Here is an 18674-nt window from a genome sequence, read left to right on the forward strand (position 1 = left end):
TTTAATTCACCGGTTATTACATAGAAAGACAAAAAGAAACTTACGATTATATTTTCATAAAACAAGCCTTGTTTCGCAATGTCCAAACTGTCAAATGTCACATTTTTGGAATATAAATTTATAACACGACCTAGAACTTTGTCGAAGGTGGCCTTTTTGTACCTAGCATTTTAATTGGATCCGAACAAATAAAGCACAAGGAATCGACGTTTTCACATGCACTGATTGTTCTGCAATGTCACAAATTATTGATTTTTAATCGTAGATTCTTTTTCACAGCAAGATTGCAGCAAGAAAAGCGAAATTCATCATGAATTTTAGTATAGAGGAATAAATAAATTTAATAAAAAAATTGGTCTTGTTGATTAATATAGGCAAAGGTTCAGAAGCAAGTGCTCAGTGCATGGTAAGAAATATTTCAACAAGGATTCGTACAGGATACCAGAATTCGTCGCAAATTTTCGTTGTTTTGGTTGATTTTACCATTCATTTAATTCTAATGATTTTACCATTAATCTCATCTGAATAATTTTTCCATTCATATAAAAATCTTCATGCGAGCTTTCTCGCAGCCTCGTTCTTATCAAATTACTACCTTCATATGACAGTAACATATAACTTGGTTTCCTCCATAACATCAGATATAATTCGGCGATCATATTTTCAATAAACGAACCGCGAATTTTCATAAAGCGAGTCTTGAAATGCCCATACATATATAAAGTTTACATTTTCTGAAAACAAACTTATAACACGACTTAGAACTTTGTAGAAGATGTCAATTTGCTACCTAGCTTTTTAGAAAAAAAATTAGAACAGTGCAACCCTACCGACTGAATTTCGAATAAATTGAATACGATCAAATAAAGCACTATGTAACATGCAATGATTTTTCAATAATGTCACAGATTGATAATTTTTAATTGCAGATTATTTTTCACAGATAACAGATCTGAGATTTTTATGAATATTTCACAGACTTCTACATTTTTTCTAAATAACTGGTGTTCAATAAAAATGAGAATGATTTCAACACCTTTCTGTAATTAAAGTAACGAGCCTAATTCGTTTCTCTCCAAGAGAATTGCTCTTTGGACTCCCTAGAAATGGGCGACATGTTTCTTTTCGCTCTGGTGCTGTCAGTTCAAATGAAGATGGCGTCAAAATAGCAAGCACTCCGCGAGCGTGTTGTACGGTTTTACGAAACGCATGGTGATCGTGGAAAAAATTATGCGGTAGACCACTTTCGAGACGAAAACGTGCCCATGGGTACAGTTTACCGGATCCAAGCATCCCGGAGCGTGGAGCGGAAGGCCGGTAGCGGCCGTCCGGCGAAGATAACACCGAAGAAGAAGAAGAAGGAAGCGTTGAAAAAGCTGTTCAACAACAAGGACGGAACGAGTTTTCGTCACGCCGGCCGAAAATATCACTGCTCTCATAGCTTGATTCACCGAACCCTCAAGATGGAGGACATCATCTGTCGGAAGAAGACTCGGTCCCCAAGTAGACGGACGAGCAGAGAGCGATCGTGAAATCGCAGTGCAGGTGGATGACGAAGAACTACCGAAGGTGGGTCGTTCGTGCTAGACGACGAAAGTTACTTTCCGCTCTCGAAGACCCACATTCCAGGAAATAACAGCTACTATTCCAGCGACAAGTCGGCCACACCTCCCGAAGTTTATAAGTTTAAGCATAATTTGAAAAAAAAAAAAAAAAAGCTGTGCTGTATATATGGTATGGTATATCGGATAGAGGGATTTCAAAGCCATGGTTCAAGCCGAGCGGTCTGGCCATCAATCAACAAGTGTACCAGGAGAAGTGTCTTGAAAAAATTCTTCTGCCGTTCTTAAAGGAGCATCATGCGGACGTCTTCATCCGGACGAAGACGCTGGAATATCCAAAGCAGAAAAAGATACCGTACGTGCCGAAAGAAAGGAACCCGACCAACTTGCCCCAGTGTCGTCCCATTGAGGATTTTTTCGGCTCCCTCAGTACCCTAGTGTACAAAAATAATGGGATACGAAACAGTTGACCAGCAGGACCCGGAATTGTATCCGGAAGATGGACGTCAGTGCCGTCCAGTGCTCTTGTGAAAGCATCGCGTTAAGATGCGTCGTACGGCTGACCAGGGTTCCTTCTCCAATATACATTGACACTTTTTTTTAAGAATAAACATGTTCATATTTTTAATAAACAATACTGAATTCGTTAAAAAAATATTTTTTGTTGAACACCGTTAGTGCCATTTTACAGAGACTGTTTTGAAAATTTCACAGATTGCAGCAGATTTTTTTTGTTCTAGGCATCACAGATGGTAAAAGAATGAATTATTTTGAATAATTAAAATATCCAAAAAATCAGCTTCGGGAAAAATGCCTGTCAAAACAATTGTTGATTACAGAGCTAGTGATTGTTCAAGTCTATAGATGTACTAGAGTTCATACGGAAACATCCAACATTTATTTACTATTCCTAAATTTACTTAAATAAACTCGCACCCGACAGAATTTGATGGTTGGTCCGGGAAACAGCGGTAACAGTTGGCGATTATGGACCATCCGCGATAAATGACGTAGCATTATGTGGGGGAGGGGGGAGTTTTGCATTTTGTGATAATGTGTGACGACAGGGGGGTAGGGGGTCATGTCATGCTACGTAGCTTTTTCAAAGGGGAATAGGAGTTGACCTGATATCACGACAACCTTACGTTTTTTATTTTTTTTTATTTTTGCTGGACAAGGGGGAGGGGGTAGGGTTGCCGTAAAGCTACGTAATAATCAGGGGGTATTTAGAGGTTTGTGACGAAATGCTACGATGGGGGAGGGGGTGTTTAAAATCATTCAAAAAATGCTACGTCATTTATGGATGATCCCTTATAGCAAGAAAGCGAACGAAATTCATCATGAATTCTAGTGTAAGTGGAGGAATAAATTAAACTAAAGAATTGCTTTACAGAATAGTGTTGGCATCAATTTCGCATACAGGTGTTCAGTAAATGGTAAGCAATATTTCAATTCTCATTGGTAAAGAATATATACCAGAATTCGTTGCGCATTTTCTCTTTTTTCTGCAATTGAACAATTCCTTTGAAAAAGTGAATTACCTTACATGTTTTTCTGAAAATGAATGTATCCACGAAATATTTTCCGTCAGTAATAAACGTACAACGTTCTAATCAAATTATTACCCTCACACGACGTCAACATTCAATCCGTTTTCCGCTCCATAACATCAGATTTAATTCACCGGCAATTACACACTCCTCCGAACCCCACGTCCAATGTGATTATTATTATTATTATTGCTCTACATGACCTCCTTCCATCCAACGTGCCACTTCACCGTACAAGTTTCCACTTCCCACGTTTACAGTCCTTATATCCGTAAAAACACATCACCACCATCCCTTGCCCTATAACCACAGACTACTCGACTTCCTTTTGGAAGTGTTTATCTCAAGGCGGTTGTGAACTGCGCGATGAAAAGCCGGAAGGATAACGCGTGTTCGCATTCCATCTTCTGTTTAATACTTTCTTGCAGCCTCTCGTGCTCGTAGTAGGTATGTATAGTAATGCGCTCGAACAACTTCTTCCAGTTGATTACCGTGGCAGCTTTCAACTCTTTGTCATCATCATCGTCATCGTCATCATCATCATCATCTTCAGTTTCATCCAGTTGGCAGCTCTGTGACGACGCTTGCTGATGATTGCTTGGTTAGCTAGAGAAAGTCAAGGACGAGTAGCACGACGGCTCTCTTCTGCTACGTTGTTGTTGTCTCACAACCACCCTTAAGAAGGAACTCTGATGCAATGTAGGTGGTGTGGGGATTCATGCCACGAATGAAACAACCGAGAGTGTTTTGTGAAAGCGAGAATGCTAGGGGAATTATAATCAAGTTAGGTTTCTGTTTTTTCCGGCAGCAATGCACAGTGGGTTTGATCGGAAGCAGGACGGTCAAAATTAGTTTCTGGTATAAAAGGTTGGTTTGCTTATAAGACTTTGGCTGTGTTTTCCCCTCGAAAAAAATTGTTTTTTCAAATATATTACGTAGAAAGCTTAAGGTCCACCTAACATCATAACAAGCTATTTGAATTCGATTTATCGCGGAGCGAACAGTTTACAGCAATGCTTCGTCACAAAGGTTAAATTTTACAAAAATTTAATACTAAGAAATAAAAGAGATATCCTATTACTACTCTAGTAAAAATTGTGTTATTCAGAATATACTTATCTCGTAGTGATTATGTTTGAATAGTTATCAAGAATAGGCATTGAAGGGTATCCAGGAACAACCAAAGTATAAAATCTTTGAAAATAAAGACTTGGGAGCTAAATCGATTCGTATACAGGACTCGGCCCGCTGAACTTTGGAAAAGTTTCCATACCTTTCTTTTATAAGAAAAGTAGAAAGCTATGTCGTTCAATTGATTCAAAAATACCGTAAACGGAGGTAATGGTGTATTCACTATTTAGATGATCTCGACCATGGACAAACCTCACCCAGAAAAAAAATTCAACAGTGGAAACTTACTCTCTAAGCCTTTATGCGATATGAACCGAACCGTATCAATATGGATATCAAAATTTTTGGGTTCCAAAAATGTAGCTAATTCATCATATCATTTGCACATAGTTAACCATGTGGAAATAACACACTGCAACGGTACTACCCCGGAAACCCTAGGGATGTGGCCAATATTAAATGTACATTTACGAAGTTCCACATTTAAACAACACAAACCCCACCCCTTCCACACAAATTCAGACAAACACCGACCGAATACCGAATAATTACCATACCAGCAATCGTGATGAATTAGCAACCAAAAGTCCTCTCTCTGAACCCACCGGTGCTGGTGGCACGGACAGCTCGCAGCCGATTGCCATTTGTCGGTGTCCTAACTTTGCCGGCTCCTGTGGGGTCGGTCGGGTGTAAAGAAGCACCTACCCAGAACGGACCACACCGAAACGAGAAACCGGGTGATACAAGACACCTACGACGACGCAACGATACCGGGAAGGCAGGGGGTGTATTCAACCTCTCGGGAAATCGGTTTTGTTGCGCACAAACACTAATTTTCCTTCCGCCACTGACACCATTGCCTCCGCACCGTCCTCCACATATCGGAAGCTTGTTTGGGATTCGTTTTCACCGCTTTATCGTCACTACGCGCTACGGTCGTAGTAGTATGGTGGAGGTGGTGGGTGCAGCAGGGTGAAGTCGAATTTGCTATCCCACCGGATCCAGAGCACCAGGGCACGTCGCTCGAAACGAGCGCAATTAAGCAAATACATTCCACACCGACCTCAGCTCCTGCCTCTCCCCACCGGGGCACCTCTGTCGTCGTCTTCCGGTTCCGGGCGTTCAGTCCCAAGCAAGTTGACTTCTCGTGCGGTACACGTTGGATGTCGAAATGAGCCGGACTGAAAACAGCCACCCCCTGGGCCGCCACCTACTGACTGGGGGCTGAACTGTGCGGGAAAAGCAAGACTAGGCGGCAAACTCAAACGAGTTCATGATTTTCCTACTTTTCATGCTTTCACAGCTATTACTGTTATTTTAATTTAATAACCCTTGCCTCGCCCGCACCCGCACCGCTCGTCCATTATCCGGCGGACCGGATGATGGTGGATCGTTTTCTCTCTCATTTCCACCCAGCAACTAACTTTCGCCGCGTATCGCTTGTGTGCGCTGTGAAAAGAGCGGGTGTCAACCACCCACTTCCGGGAAACGGTTAAGCCGGAGGATTGGAAGCGACGATGTCAACGCTGTTTCCCGCGAGGTTGGTTTTATTGCACTGAACACTGCCTGACTGACTGCCAGGGTTGCCCATAAAGTTGTAAGCTGACGATGACGGCAGCACTGGGTGGTGTGGTACGTGCACGGTGGCACTTGGTTTCCTTGGCACGTAAAATCCTGATAAGGCATCGCGAAGAAATGTTTCCTCGCACCTCGTCGTCATCGTCGTCTTTGGGATTGTGTGGGCTCACGAGCTAGAGGTGGGGGGTTTGTCTTTTCGTGCTTTGACATTTATTTAATTTTATGTGATTATCTTATTTATAACAAGAATCAGAAAGAGAGTGGCGGCTATGTGCGTGTTCGGTTCGGGTGAGGCAGGGGGCAGAAGTTCCGTCACGTCCTACCTACAACGATGGCAGCGATTTTTCGTTCCGGGGCGAAGGAAACGGAAAAGTGATTGCGGAAGACAAGCTAAATTAGATGATTGATCGGTGGTATTCATAGGCCTGAACGAGAGTTCCTTCGCAGTCGGTAGTTGGAGAAGCTTTGGATCGACTTACCTGTTTGTGCATCTCTACGTTGAGACCGTACGACATTTCGTAATACTGAAAAAAATAAAAATGGAAAGGGAATGTTAGAATTACATAATTGTTATGAGCTTTTTGGGGAATGTCAGAGAGGTTCAGTTGTTGCCAGTTCTACTTTACTGTTTAAGCTAAAGTGAAGGAAAACATTGGATGTTTTCGCAGTCTGCTTGGAAATATGCACTACAATTTTGTATCTAATTCTGTAGAATACACAATTAGTACAAATAACGGGAACAATGGATTTTATGAAAGCAGTAATTATCTGCACCATGATTGGTCCGTACCTGGTCTGGGACTGGACGGTTGGATATGACAAAATCTAACATCAAATGCAGCCAGTCCCTTTAAAATGTGTGAGGCAGAAGGAAAGATTATGCGAGACGAACAATAAAAAGAACAGAAAAAAAGAAAAAGGAAGCATCTATTCGCAAGTCCCGTCCCAGGTTTGTACTATTGTATCGAGCGAGCTAGCATTTTTAGCACGGCCCCTTTGTCGTCAAATGAACTGCGACACACGTATAAGCGATGGCCCAGAAGAAAAAAAAAGATCAGTTTGCTTTTTGACGCCGTAGCAGCTGCAGCATGATTGCAGTTGCCCATCAAACACAGATCGCTCGTTGGCTAACAAGAGCCGGCAGGGTACCTGAGAGACTCAATCAAATACGTGAAGGTGACTTAGAGGTGCCCCGCGTGTACGTTTGAATCATTCATGGCTCGCATGCAAAACGAGCAGCATACTGACTATAATGTCAAGACGGTACGTTATAACGCCAACGGAGTTGGCGCCGTGAAAAAAGATTATTAATGTTTATGCTCGTATGTGCGTTGGGCTGGTAATTCTCAAGTCAAATAGCTTTTGGCGGATTATAGGTAGGGTATAGTGCCTATTTTGGTTCATTTTGGGAAGGTATCGTACTACAATCTATAGAATTCGTGTAAATTGGAATCAGCATCTTTGCTCAGTTCCTAAATAAAATAGCACTAATACGGTCAAAAACAGAGAAATGCTCTAAAAGCAGAACATCTATAATAGCAGAAGAATAAAGATAAAATGAAAAAATAAAATTCTTTGAAATGCGAATAAAGCAAATTAAAAATTTAAAAAAAACATTGCTCAGTTCCTAAGAACCAATATAATAACGACAATGACCTGCCAATTGAGCAATACTTCTGTTTGAGTGCAGCGAAACACCTAATGGAATGCCCCGATTATCGCACTACCATTTGGGCCAATGCGTTGAACAAAGACAGCAGACGCTGCTCTAACCAACGGCTTCAACTTTGTGGCGGGATAATAGAAACAGGGGGTGAAAATAGGTTGTTTCACACTTCGGTCATACGTGATGCATTTTTGATGACTAAAGCATCTGATAACATGCGTCTGTAGGTATATCTAAAGCACGGGCGGACTCAGGTGGGTTTGTGCTTACTAAAAGGCGGAGGTTAGTTGGAGATTTTGGTGGATAACGAAAATCAGTTATGTTAGAGCAGTGACGAAAAGAAGTTTTATATGGTTTTTCATTTCTGATACCGGAATTGTATCTTGTACCGATCGAATTCTTTAGGACATTCGACAACGAGGGTTTTTATATAACGGTTTTAAAGTGAAATTGTATCGCAAACAATCACATCCCCATCAGAACATTTTGATTTATTATTTCAAACAGTTTTGTTTTGAATGCTGAAACTGGTATATACTGCGGTTCTGTTTAGTGCATCATTTAAAACATATTCAGAATTGTGTTTTGAATATAGAGTATTCAGCACAATACATTCGATCGACTGGGCTAAATTATTTCGAATAAACTAACAACCGAAGGACACGTTCAGGAGGGGTTCATTTCTAGTTTGTTTGTGGTAAATAATGGTATTATTAAAGTAGGTAAAATATCGTCCAAGATCAAATATTCACTTCAAATTTGAAATTTACAATTCACAAATTACAAATCTCAATTTCAAATTTCAAATTGAAAATTTCATAATTTATATTTCATATTTCAAAATTTCAAATTTCGAAATATAGCATATTTGTCAACGCTGTAACCAAAAATAATTATTTTTTCTAGATTCCCTCACTCATTTCCTTCAAAATGCATCTCACCGATTGTTTATAGACCAAATCAGTCCAAAGATATGAATAAAAGTTAATAATTTCAAATTGAAAATTTCATATTACAAATTCCAAATTTCAAATCTCAAATTTCAAATTTCAAATTTCAAATTTCAAATTTCAAATTTCAAATTTCAAATTTCAAATTTCAAATTTCAAATTTCAAATTTCAAATTTCAAATTTCAAATTTCAAATTTCAAATTTCAAATTTCAAATTTCAAATTTCAAATTTCAAATTTCAAATTTCAAATTTCAAATTTCAAATTTCAAATTTCAAATTTCAAATTTCAAATTTCAAATTTCAAATTTCAAATTTCAAATTTCAAATTTCAAATTTCAAATTTCAAATTTCAAATTTCAAATTTCAAATTTCAAATTTCAAATTTCAAATTTCAAATTTCAAATTTCAAATTTCAAATTTCAAATTTCAAATTTCAAATTTCAAATTTCAAATTTCAAATTTCAAATTTCAAATTTCAAATTTCAAATTTCAAATTTCAAATTTCAAATTTCAAATTTCAAATTTCAAATTTCAAATTTCAAATTTCAAATTTCAAATTTCAAATTTCAAATTTCAAATTTCAAATTTCAAATTTCAAATTTCAAATTTCAAATTTCAAATTTCAAATTTCAAATTTCAAATTTCAAATTTCAAATTTCAAATTTCAAATTTCAAATTTCAAATTTCAAATTTCAAATTTCAAATTTCAAATTTCAAATTTCAAATTTCAAATTTCAAATTTCAAATTTCAAATTTCAAATTTCAAATTTCAAATTTCAAATTTCAAATTTCAAATTTCAAATTTCAAATTTCAAATTTCAAATTTCAAATTTCAAATTTCAAATTTCAAATTTCAAATTTCAAATTTCAAATTTCAAATTTCAAATTTCAAATTTCAAATTTCAAATTTCAAATTTCAAATTTCAAATTTCAAATTTCAAATTTCAAATTTCAAATTTCAAATTTCAAATTTCAAATTTCAAATTTCAAATTTCAAATTTCAAATTTCAAATTTCAAATTTCAAATTTCAAATTTCAAATTTCAAATTTCAAATTTCAAATTTCAAATTTCAAATTTCAAATTTCAAATTTCAAATTTCAAATTTCAAATTTCAAATTTCAAATTTCAAATTTCAAATTTCAAATTTCAAATTTCAAATTTCAAATTTCAAATTTCAAATTTCAAATTTCAAATTTCAAATTTCAAATTTCAAATTTCAAATTTCAAATTTCAAATTTCAAATTTCAAATTTCAAATTTCAAATTTCAAATTTCAAATTTCAAATTTCAAATTTCAAATTTCAAATTTCAAATTTCAAATTTCAAATTTCAAATTTCAAATTTCAAATTTCAAATTTCAAATTTCAAATTTCAAATTTCAAATTTCAAATTTCAAATTTCAAATTTCAAATTTCAAATTTCAAATTTCAAATTTCAAATTTCAAATTTCAAATTTCAAATTTCAAATTTCAAATTTCAAATTTCAAATTTCAAATTTCAAATTTCAAATTTCAAATTTCAAATTTCAAATTTCAAATTTCAAATTTCAAATTTCAAATTTCAAATTTCAAATTTCAAATTTCAAATTTCAAATTTCAAATTTCAAATTTCAAATTTCAAATTTCAAATTTCAAATTTCAAATTTCAAATTTCAAATTTCAAATTTCAAATTTCAAATTTCAAATTTCAAATTTCAAATTTCAAATTTCAAATTTCAAATTTCAAATTTCAAATTTCAAATTTCAAATTTCAAATTTCAAATTTCAAATTTCAAATTTCAAATTTCAAATTTCAAATTTCAAATTTCAAATTTCAAATTTCAAATTTCAAATTTCAAATTTCAAATTTCAAATTTCAAATTTCAAATTTCAAATTTCAAATTTCAAATTTCAAATTTCAAATTTCAAATTTCAAATTTCAAATTTCAAATTTCAAATTTCAAATTTCAAATTTCAAATTTCAAATTTCAAATTTCAAATTTCAAATTTCAAATTTCAAATTTCAAATTTCAAATTTCAAATTTCAAATTTCAAATTTCAAATTTCAAATTTCAAATTTCAAATTTCAAATTTCAAATTTCAAATTTCAAATTTCAAATTTCAAATTTCAAATTTCAAATTTCAAATTTCAAATTTCAAATTTCAAATTTCAAATTTCAAATTTCAAATTTCAAATTTCAAATTTCAAATTTCAAATTTCAAATTTCAAATTTCAAATTTCAAATTTCAAATTTCAAATTTCAAATTTCAAATTTCAAATTTCAAATTTCAAATTTCAAATTTCAAATTTCAAATTTCAAATTTCAAATTTCAAATTTCAAATTTCAAATTTCAAATTTCAAATTTCAAATTTCAAATTTCAAATTTCAAATTTCAAATTTCAAATTTCAAATTTCAAATTTCAAATTTCAAATTTCAAATTTCAAATTTCAAATTTCAAATTTCAAATTTCAAATTTCAAATTTCAAATTTCAAATTTCAAATTTCAAATTTCAAATTTCAAATTTCAAATTTCAAATTTCAAATTTCAAATTTCAAATTTCAAATTTCAAATTTCAAATTTCAAATTTCAAATTTCAAATTTCAAATTTCAAATTTCAAATTTCAAATTTCAAATTTCAAATTTCAAATTTCAAATTTCAAATTTCAAATTTCAAATTTCAAATTTCAAATTTCAAATTTCAAATTTCAAATTTCAAATTTCAAATTTCAAATTTCAAATTTCAAATTTCAAATTTCAAATTTCAAATTTCAAATTTCAAATTTCAAATTTCAAATTTCAAATTTCAAATTTCAAATTTCAAATTTCAAATTTCAAATTTCAAATTTCAAATTTCAAATTTCAAATTTCAAATTTCAAATTTCAAATTTCAAATTTCAAATTTCAAATTTCAAATTTCAAATTTCAAATTTCAAATTTCAAATTTCAAATTTCAAATTTCAAATTTCAAATTTCAAATTTCAAATTTCAAATTTCAAATTTCAAATTTCAAATTTCAAATTTCAAATTTCAAATTTCAAATTTCAAATTTCAAATTTCAAATGTCAAATTTCAAATGTCAAATTTCAAATTTCAAATTTCAAATTTCAAATTTCAAATTTCAAATTTCAAATTTCAAATTTCAAATTTCAAATTTCAAATTTCAAATTTCAAATTTCAAATTTCAAATTTCAAATTTCAAATTTCAAATTTCAAATTTCAAATTTCAAATTTCAAATTTCAAATTTCAAATTTCAAATTTCAAATTTCAAATTTCAAATTTCAAATTTCAAATTTCAGATTTCAGATTTCAAATTTCAAATTTCAAATTTCAAATTTCAAATTTCAAATTTCAAATTTCAAATTTCAAATTTCAAATTTCAAATTTCAAATTTCAAATATTAAATTTCAAAATTCATAATTCAAATTTTAAATTTGAAATTATTAACTTTTATTCATATCTTTGGCCTTATTTGGTCTATAAACAATCGGTGAGATGCATTTTGAAGGAAATGAGTCAGGGAATCTAGAAAAAATAATTATTTTTGGTTACAGCGTTGCCAAATATGCTATATTTCAAATTTAACACTTAAACTGAATTTTTCTCACAATTTATGTATTGCTGTTTTGAAAATGATTATGCCATTGTCTTTATCAGATAGTCTTACACATAAAAAACATATTATGCATCAAGATAACTTAAGCCAATCCCCAGATACAGTCATTTGAAGCAAAAAATTAAAAAAAAATCAGTACGTTTCTCGCTATATATCAGTAACCAAGCAGAATGTCAAAATTCTGAAAACACCACTTTGTAGCGATTTTTTAGGCAAGTGATGTGGCCTATCCAACTCAGTTTACCCCAAAATGGCGTTTGTCATAAGATAGCACAACAGTGACGACCTGTGGTTGAAAATATATGTTGTGTAAACCAAAAGTAATAGTCGCTTTGAAACGTAATCGTTTAACAACAACATGGGCATGAAGGCCTTAAAGATGCCACAGGAGCTTTTACCAGGAATCAATTGTTGAAGGGTATAATAGGATAGTAGCTATATTTTGTCAAAGTCTACTGGAACTCAGAGCAGCATATTCATCAGAATTTTACACTGGATTTCATTGAAAATAAGAATATAATTCTATCAGAATATTGAAAAAATCATTATCTTCAGCAGGATTCTATCTTGTGAAGGATTCCAACAGACCGCTAAGAAGCTTTTCTATACAATCCTGTATCAAAATTCAGAGAATTCCGTAAAAATACGGATACTGATTAAATCGAAATTCTGAACTATATTCCATTGGAATGCTACGAAAACTTCGATCCTGGGAAGTATCCTTTTCATTCTTTATTTTTATTAACGTGACTTGAATTTGTTTTCAATCATCATGCCAGGGATTATGCTGAGAAGCATGTCATCCTTATTCCAAGAGAGTAGCAGAAACCGATTTTTATATTACGAGAAAAATGTACTTTTAGTTTATAGCTAAAAGTTGCATATTTGGCAACACTGCCGTTAAAAACAAGTATTTTTTCTATATTCTAGATGAACAATTTCTTCAAAACTGGTTCCAATTCGTGAAGGTCGATTCTAAGTTTTGGTTTTTTGGTCACTTTGCGCGGAATAACCCAATTTTTGAGGTAGGCCAAAATTTGTGAGGGGGTTAACTAGACCCTTCATTACCCGAAAAAAAAATTCTTCTGACTGCAATGATCAAATTAGCACTATAATCAGACATTCTAGTTAAAATTTGACTTTTTTCCGAAACACCCGGATAATCGAATCATTTTCCCCGGATAATCGAGTCCAACCTGTATTACAAGCCCTTCCATATGGTGTTGTTATTTTGATGATTAATATCCCTAAAAGTGAGGTATATATACCAACTTTCTTGCAAGTGCATATATTAAAATTATGTCTTCGGCAAAGTTATAGAGCAAGCTTTTGCCAACAACTTTGCTGAAGACACAACAACTTTGCTAAAGGCACAAAGATAAAATCTTCAACATTATCGCTGGTAGTTTGTGGATGTTTCCTTTAAAGCCACTTCATTACTATAACTTTTAAATATCATTCTGACAAGTTAGGTTTGTTCTGTAAAAAGGTTTGAATCATAAAAATGGACAACTTTCTGTATTACAATAACGGCTTATCTCGTGTATTTTCTAAATTATTTTGCAATTTTTGAAAAATAAAGCATGTTATATGGTGATTGGTTGTTAGCGTGGAAGCGTCAATAGTGTTTTCGGACTACTTATCAAAAATGGCAAGATCTGCCATTTGCTGCTACGATTTTCGTGATTAATCCTCCTATAAGTGAGTTTTTTCAACTAAATTCTTTTTCTGCTGAATGAAATGAACTAACGTTTTTGGGAAAGTTATGGAGATTGTTTTCGTGAATATTTTTTCTGAATACATGAAGTCTCCTCTTGTGATGCTTAAGAAGTCTAGTTCGTTATATTTGGATGACCCCAGAAACATTTTTTTAACAATATCCTTCCAATTATCATTCCTACGGGTTTCATATATTCTGCGAAGTTAATTCAATCATCAAAATACAGGGTTTTAATGAACGCATAAGTTTTCATGTCTCGAGTATTTTCGAAGATAGTGGACATTTAAAAAAAACAAATGGTTATTTTTAAATCATCTGTAACTTTTCTGGAGACAACGAGAAACAAGCGAACTCTGTTAAGTATTATAGTGTTGATGTAGCATTTCAAATTTCAACTAGAGTTGGCTGCCCGTTTAAAAGTTATTATTTTTAAAACTTTTGCAAATTTTGTCAAAAATTACCCAAAAACTTCAGTCGCAAGAGAAAAACCGATAATCTCTTCTGGAAAGATATGTATCTTGACAAAGCGAACAACTTTCTGGAAGATGTTGAAGATTTATCTACGATATATAATAAGTTATGTTGAAAAAAAGTTTTTAAGGGGTTATTCACAAACAACGGTCAATAACTTGGAGTGTATTATAAAAAGAGGTTTTTGGACTTCAGTAAATATATTCTCAAAAACAAGTTTAACATTTCTGAAGACTTCATCCTATTTTTCGTACCTTGAAAAAAATTGTGGCAAATATCTCACTTCAAGGGGGATTAATCACTCTAACTATATCATCAAAATGGTCTTGGATCTTTATGAAACATTCTAAAAGACACCATCGCTTTACCGTTTTCGCGTGAATAATTTATCGCGAGTTTTTGGCGAAAAAAACCACTGTGCAATGTCGTGATCACCGCTACAGCCTCAATACCTACTAATGGACCCGTCGACCGTCAATGTCTCTTATAAGCAAATCGGCATCGCCCCTCGCTTCGATCGGCCAAATTTCTCACGTTGTCCACTTTTAGCTCCAGTGGCTGCATTCAGGCCTGATAGTATTGTCACTGTTTGCTTCCCATTAGCTAGCTCAGACACCGCCAGACTCACGGAAAAGCATGTTGAAGTCAGCCCTCAATGCCTATCGGCAGGCGGTGTCTGAGCTAGCTAATGGGATGCAAACAGTGACAATACTATCAGGCCTGAATGCAGCCACTGGTGCTAAAAATAGATATCGAGAGAGATTTGGCCGATCGAAGCGAGGGGGCGATGCCGACCTGCTTATAGGAGACATTAGAGATCGACGGGCCCATTAGTAGGTATCGGGGATGTAGCGGTGATCACGACACTGTCGGAAATTTGTGATTACGTCATCACAGCTCCTCGGTGGTGGAGTGATTAATGCACTCAACTAGAGACTGTGAGATCGCAGGTTAGATTCCTGCTTGAGGACTTATCTTTTCTTAGTTTGTCCAATAAAAAGGTGAACCGCATCCTTATGACTTACATCAAAACAAGGAATATAAGTACTGAGAGCCTAATCAGATAACGGTGACTCCTGTTAGCGCGAATAGTTGGTTCAATATGAAAAAATGTAAGGTAACAGCCACCATATTTGACCAGAGCTCCCCCATTGATACTATGACCCTCTCGTCTAGATAAATCGGCACGGCCACTGCAAGAGTAAAAGAAGCGGTTTTCTTTATTATTCGGACATTGGCCAGAAGCAGAAATCATGACCTTTTCTTCAGTAGTTCGAAGCACTTGATTTCCACCAACAAATGGCACTCCAGCATGAAACAAATTGTTCAATTTTTGTCACGGCACGATCGACATCATCAAACTTTGAGTTAATCGAGATCCACTGGTAAAAAGATAGAGAATTGTATTCCGACCAAAAACACTGAATTTATTCATAATTTATTCAGCATCTCTCACAAATAAACGTCGCATCGTTTGATTGCGGTCAGATCTCCCATAGTCAACGTCCACTTCAAGTTGCAAATCGATGGAATTTTCAAAAGCTAAATTGCTTGTTTCGGATAGAAATTTCCGGAATTACCGCTTCGCTAAATGTCGAATCAATAATTGCCAATTCCGGTTAAAATTTGCCTTCCAATAACGCACCGCATATTTGATACATACATTTATATTTGCACATATTCGCCAATCGTCTACCGGAGCGTCCAAAATCACCGCGGCAACGAAATTGAAAATCCGTAAAATAGACCACTTGAAATCCTGTACCCATTCCGATGCATACACATCTGCTCCTGAGCTGTAGGCTGTTGTAGGCTGTAGCAGCACCAGATGCTCGCAGATCGCTGCGCGACCTCAATTTGAATAATAATAGCAATAATAATGTTGCACCCTCCCGCGAAATCCTATCGTATATTTATTACACGCGCCGAGGAGACTGCTTCCGACGATTCTCTTTTCGGTCGGGTTTTTCGAGTGGGTGGTAAACTGCTATTTACCACCGCACGGCGAGGTCAGCTGGTCGGTGCGCAAGAATTTTCCACCCGCCGCCGCCGCCCAAACCGCGAAACAACAGCGGAGTCGTTCGATAAATTTTATTTAAAATTATTCATGCCTGCGGTGAATGCGATTTTGATTGGATTTTAACCGTGTACGTCACCGGTTCCGGCCGGCCAGCGTCGGACCGTGGGCTCTTTTAAGAGGTTCCATATTAATTTTTGGGAGGAACACTGGTCAGGGGTTGTAGTTGAGATTTTTAGTTATGAAACTTTCATACAAGTATTGAATTTGTAAGCGTTTGACCACACTAACGGCGCCACTGCTACTACATGTATTGCTTCTACACATAGTGCCCTAATGAAGTCCGCGAACTGATTGACGGATAACTCGAAAATCTACAAACGACACAATGCGGTATGATGGCACCTCACCTCAAAAGTGAATTGTGTCCAGAAACGCGCTCAAAATTTATCCACCATTCATCGACGTACGGGCTACCAACCTTAGTAAACCGTACTCTAGATCCGCCCGGTCCAATTTGCGAAACGCGAAACCGACGAAAACGACATGGACGAGCAAGACTTTACTAGGATCGGAGTTTGTATCTGTGTGTGTGTGTCCACCACCGTTGCCATTGATCTAACCTCATTTGTTCATGTGTAAATAGACTCATCAGTAGAAGCTTCGGCTAAGGCAGCGAGGACACAAACATGCTCTCGTACGTCGAAACGCGGCTTCCGCAGGACGAACATGTTGGTAGCCGTGGCAAACCTGTCCTAGTCAGCACGGCGGCCTTCGTTCCGTTATCAGCTCTAACCGGGTAGATGGCGACGGAGGAAGGGTCGTTTTGGTCCGCTGGCTGTTGGCAATCACACCGTGCACCGATGTCGTATGTATGGCTTTAAATTTATAATTAATATTGTATAAATACGAATAAATGGTGGTACAACATCGCCACACTAGTCCTCCACCTCCTCCAGTTCCACTAGATTCGGTGTGTAGCAAACCGCCAGCTCTATGCGAATGGACGACTGTGTCGCGGAATTATCACGAACGGGAAAGTTTCGGATCCTATCATATAGTGTGATACCCGAATGGTCGGTCTGTCGGGGTCGGACGGTACAGCATAAGGGATGGGATCGGTGCGTGATGTTCTGCCATGGTACCTGCATGGTGCTCCGTCTGGCCACTGAAGGACTGACTTGGTCTGTCTATTGGATCTGGTGAAGCGGCAAATGCTTCGCCGAATGTACGCTACACTGACAGCTTTGATGAGAGGAGTGCTACCGTTCGTAATATTTGGCGGGTCATGGTTCTGCAACGGAGCTCTGGACAGTGCGAAGCTCAAACACTGACGTTCGGGAAACAAGATTTTTAATTACAAAATCTGAATTCATCCATTTGAAATGTTGGTTGTAGATTATGTAGAAATATTGGAGCTTTGGCTTACATGTGCTAAACTGGCGACAAAAACAAATATCAGATTTGTGAGCTTGAATTTTTGAAGTGCTAGTTCCCTTAAAATAGTTTTGTGAAAGAAATTGAAAACATTTTAAAGTGCTATAATTTGTAATAAAAATTGGAAATATTGAAAAAAAATAAATTTGACAATTTTGAAAATGGTTTAAAAATATTTAGAAAATTTCGGTAAATTTAAAAAAAATTGAAGAAAATTCAAAATTTTGGAAGGGTGGAAAAAATTGGAAATTGCTTTAAAAAGTAATTTCAAAATGTAGAAGAAATGTATATTTTGCAAAAAAAAAGAATATGTTTGGAATAAAAAGTTGGACATTGGGTAAATAAATTAAAATTATGAAATCATTTGGAAATTTTGAAAAAAATGGAGATCTTGAAACAAAAATATTTTTTTTTGAAAATTTGAGAGAATTGAAAATTTGGAAGAATTTCAAAATTTTGGAAGAAAGTAGAAATTTTCATAAAAGTTAGAAAAGTTGGAAAAAAATTGTAAATTTCGAAAAAAATTGAAAATTTTAAAAAATAATTAAATTTTGCTACAATTCAGAAACTTGAAAAAAATGAGAATTTTGAAAACAATTTGCATAATTTGAAAAAAAGAAAAACAATTTTGGTAAAATTTGAATATTTGGAAACAATGCAATAATTTGGAAAAAAGGAAATTTAAAAAAAGGAATGGAAATTTTGATAATTATTTGAACATTTTTTTTTTTAAATATTTAAATTTTTTGTTAAAATTTACAAAAATTTAAAAAATAATTAAAATGTGGAAGAAAAGTTTTGAAAAAAATTTGAACAATTTAAAAAAAAGGTGACAAAATTTTAAAATTTTGAAAAAATTGGTAATTTTGAAATGCGTAATTTTGAAAAAAAAATGAAAATTTCGAAAAAAAAATGGAAATTTTGAAAAAAAATTGGAAAAATTTTGGAAAATATGAGAAAAATTTGAAATTTTGAAACGAATTGGAAATTTGGA

The 18674-nt window shown here is 34.4% G+C and overlaps 1 protein-coding gene across 15 annotated transcripts in view; it reads right to left on the bottom strand.

Annotated features, from left to right (window-relative positions):
- The window catches only part of LOC131685024 (protein groucho), a 518750-nt gene that overhangs the window by 122332 nt on the left and 377744 nt on the right, over positions 1–18674 (bottom strand). For all 15 annotated transcript variants that reach the window (XM_058968368.1, XM_058968365.1, XM_058968364.1 and 12 more), the window contains one exon: positions 6301–6345. In XM_058968368.1, the coding sequence (XP_058824351.1) occupies positions 6301–6345 (45 nt within the window). The remainder of the gene's footprint in view (positions 1–6300; positions 6346–18674) is intronic.

Source organism: Topomyia yanbarensis, chromosome 2 (genome assembly GCF_030247195.1).
Source record: "Topomyia yanbarensis strain Yona2022 chromosome 2, ASM3024719v1, whole genome shotgun sequence".
Lineage (NCBI taxonomy): Eukaryota > Metazoa > Arthropoda > Insecta > Diptera > Culicidae > Topomyia > Topomyia yanbarensis.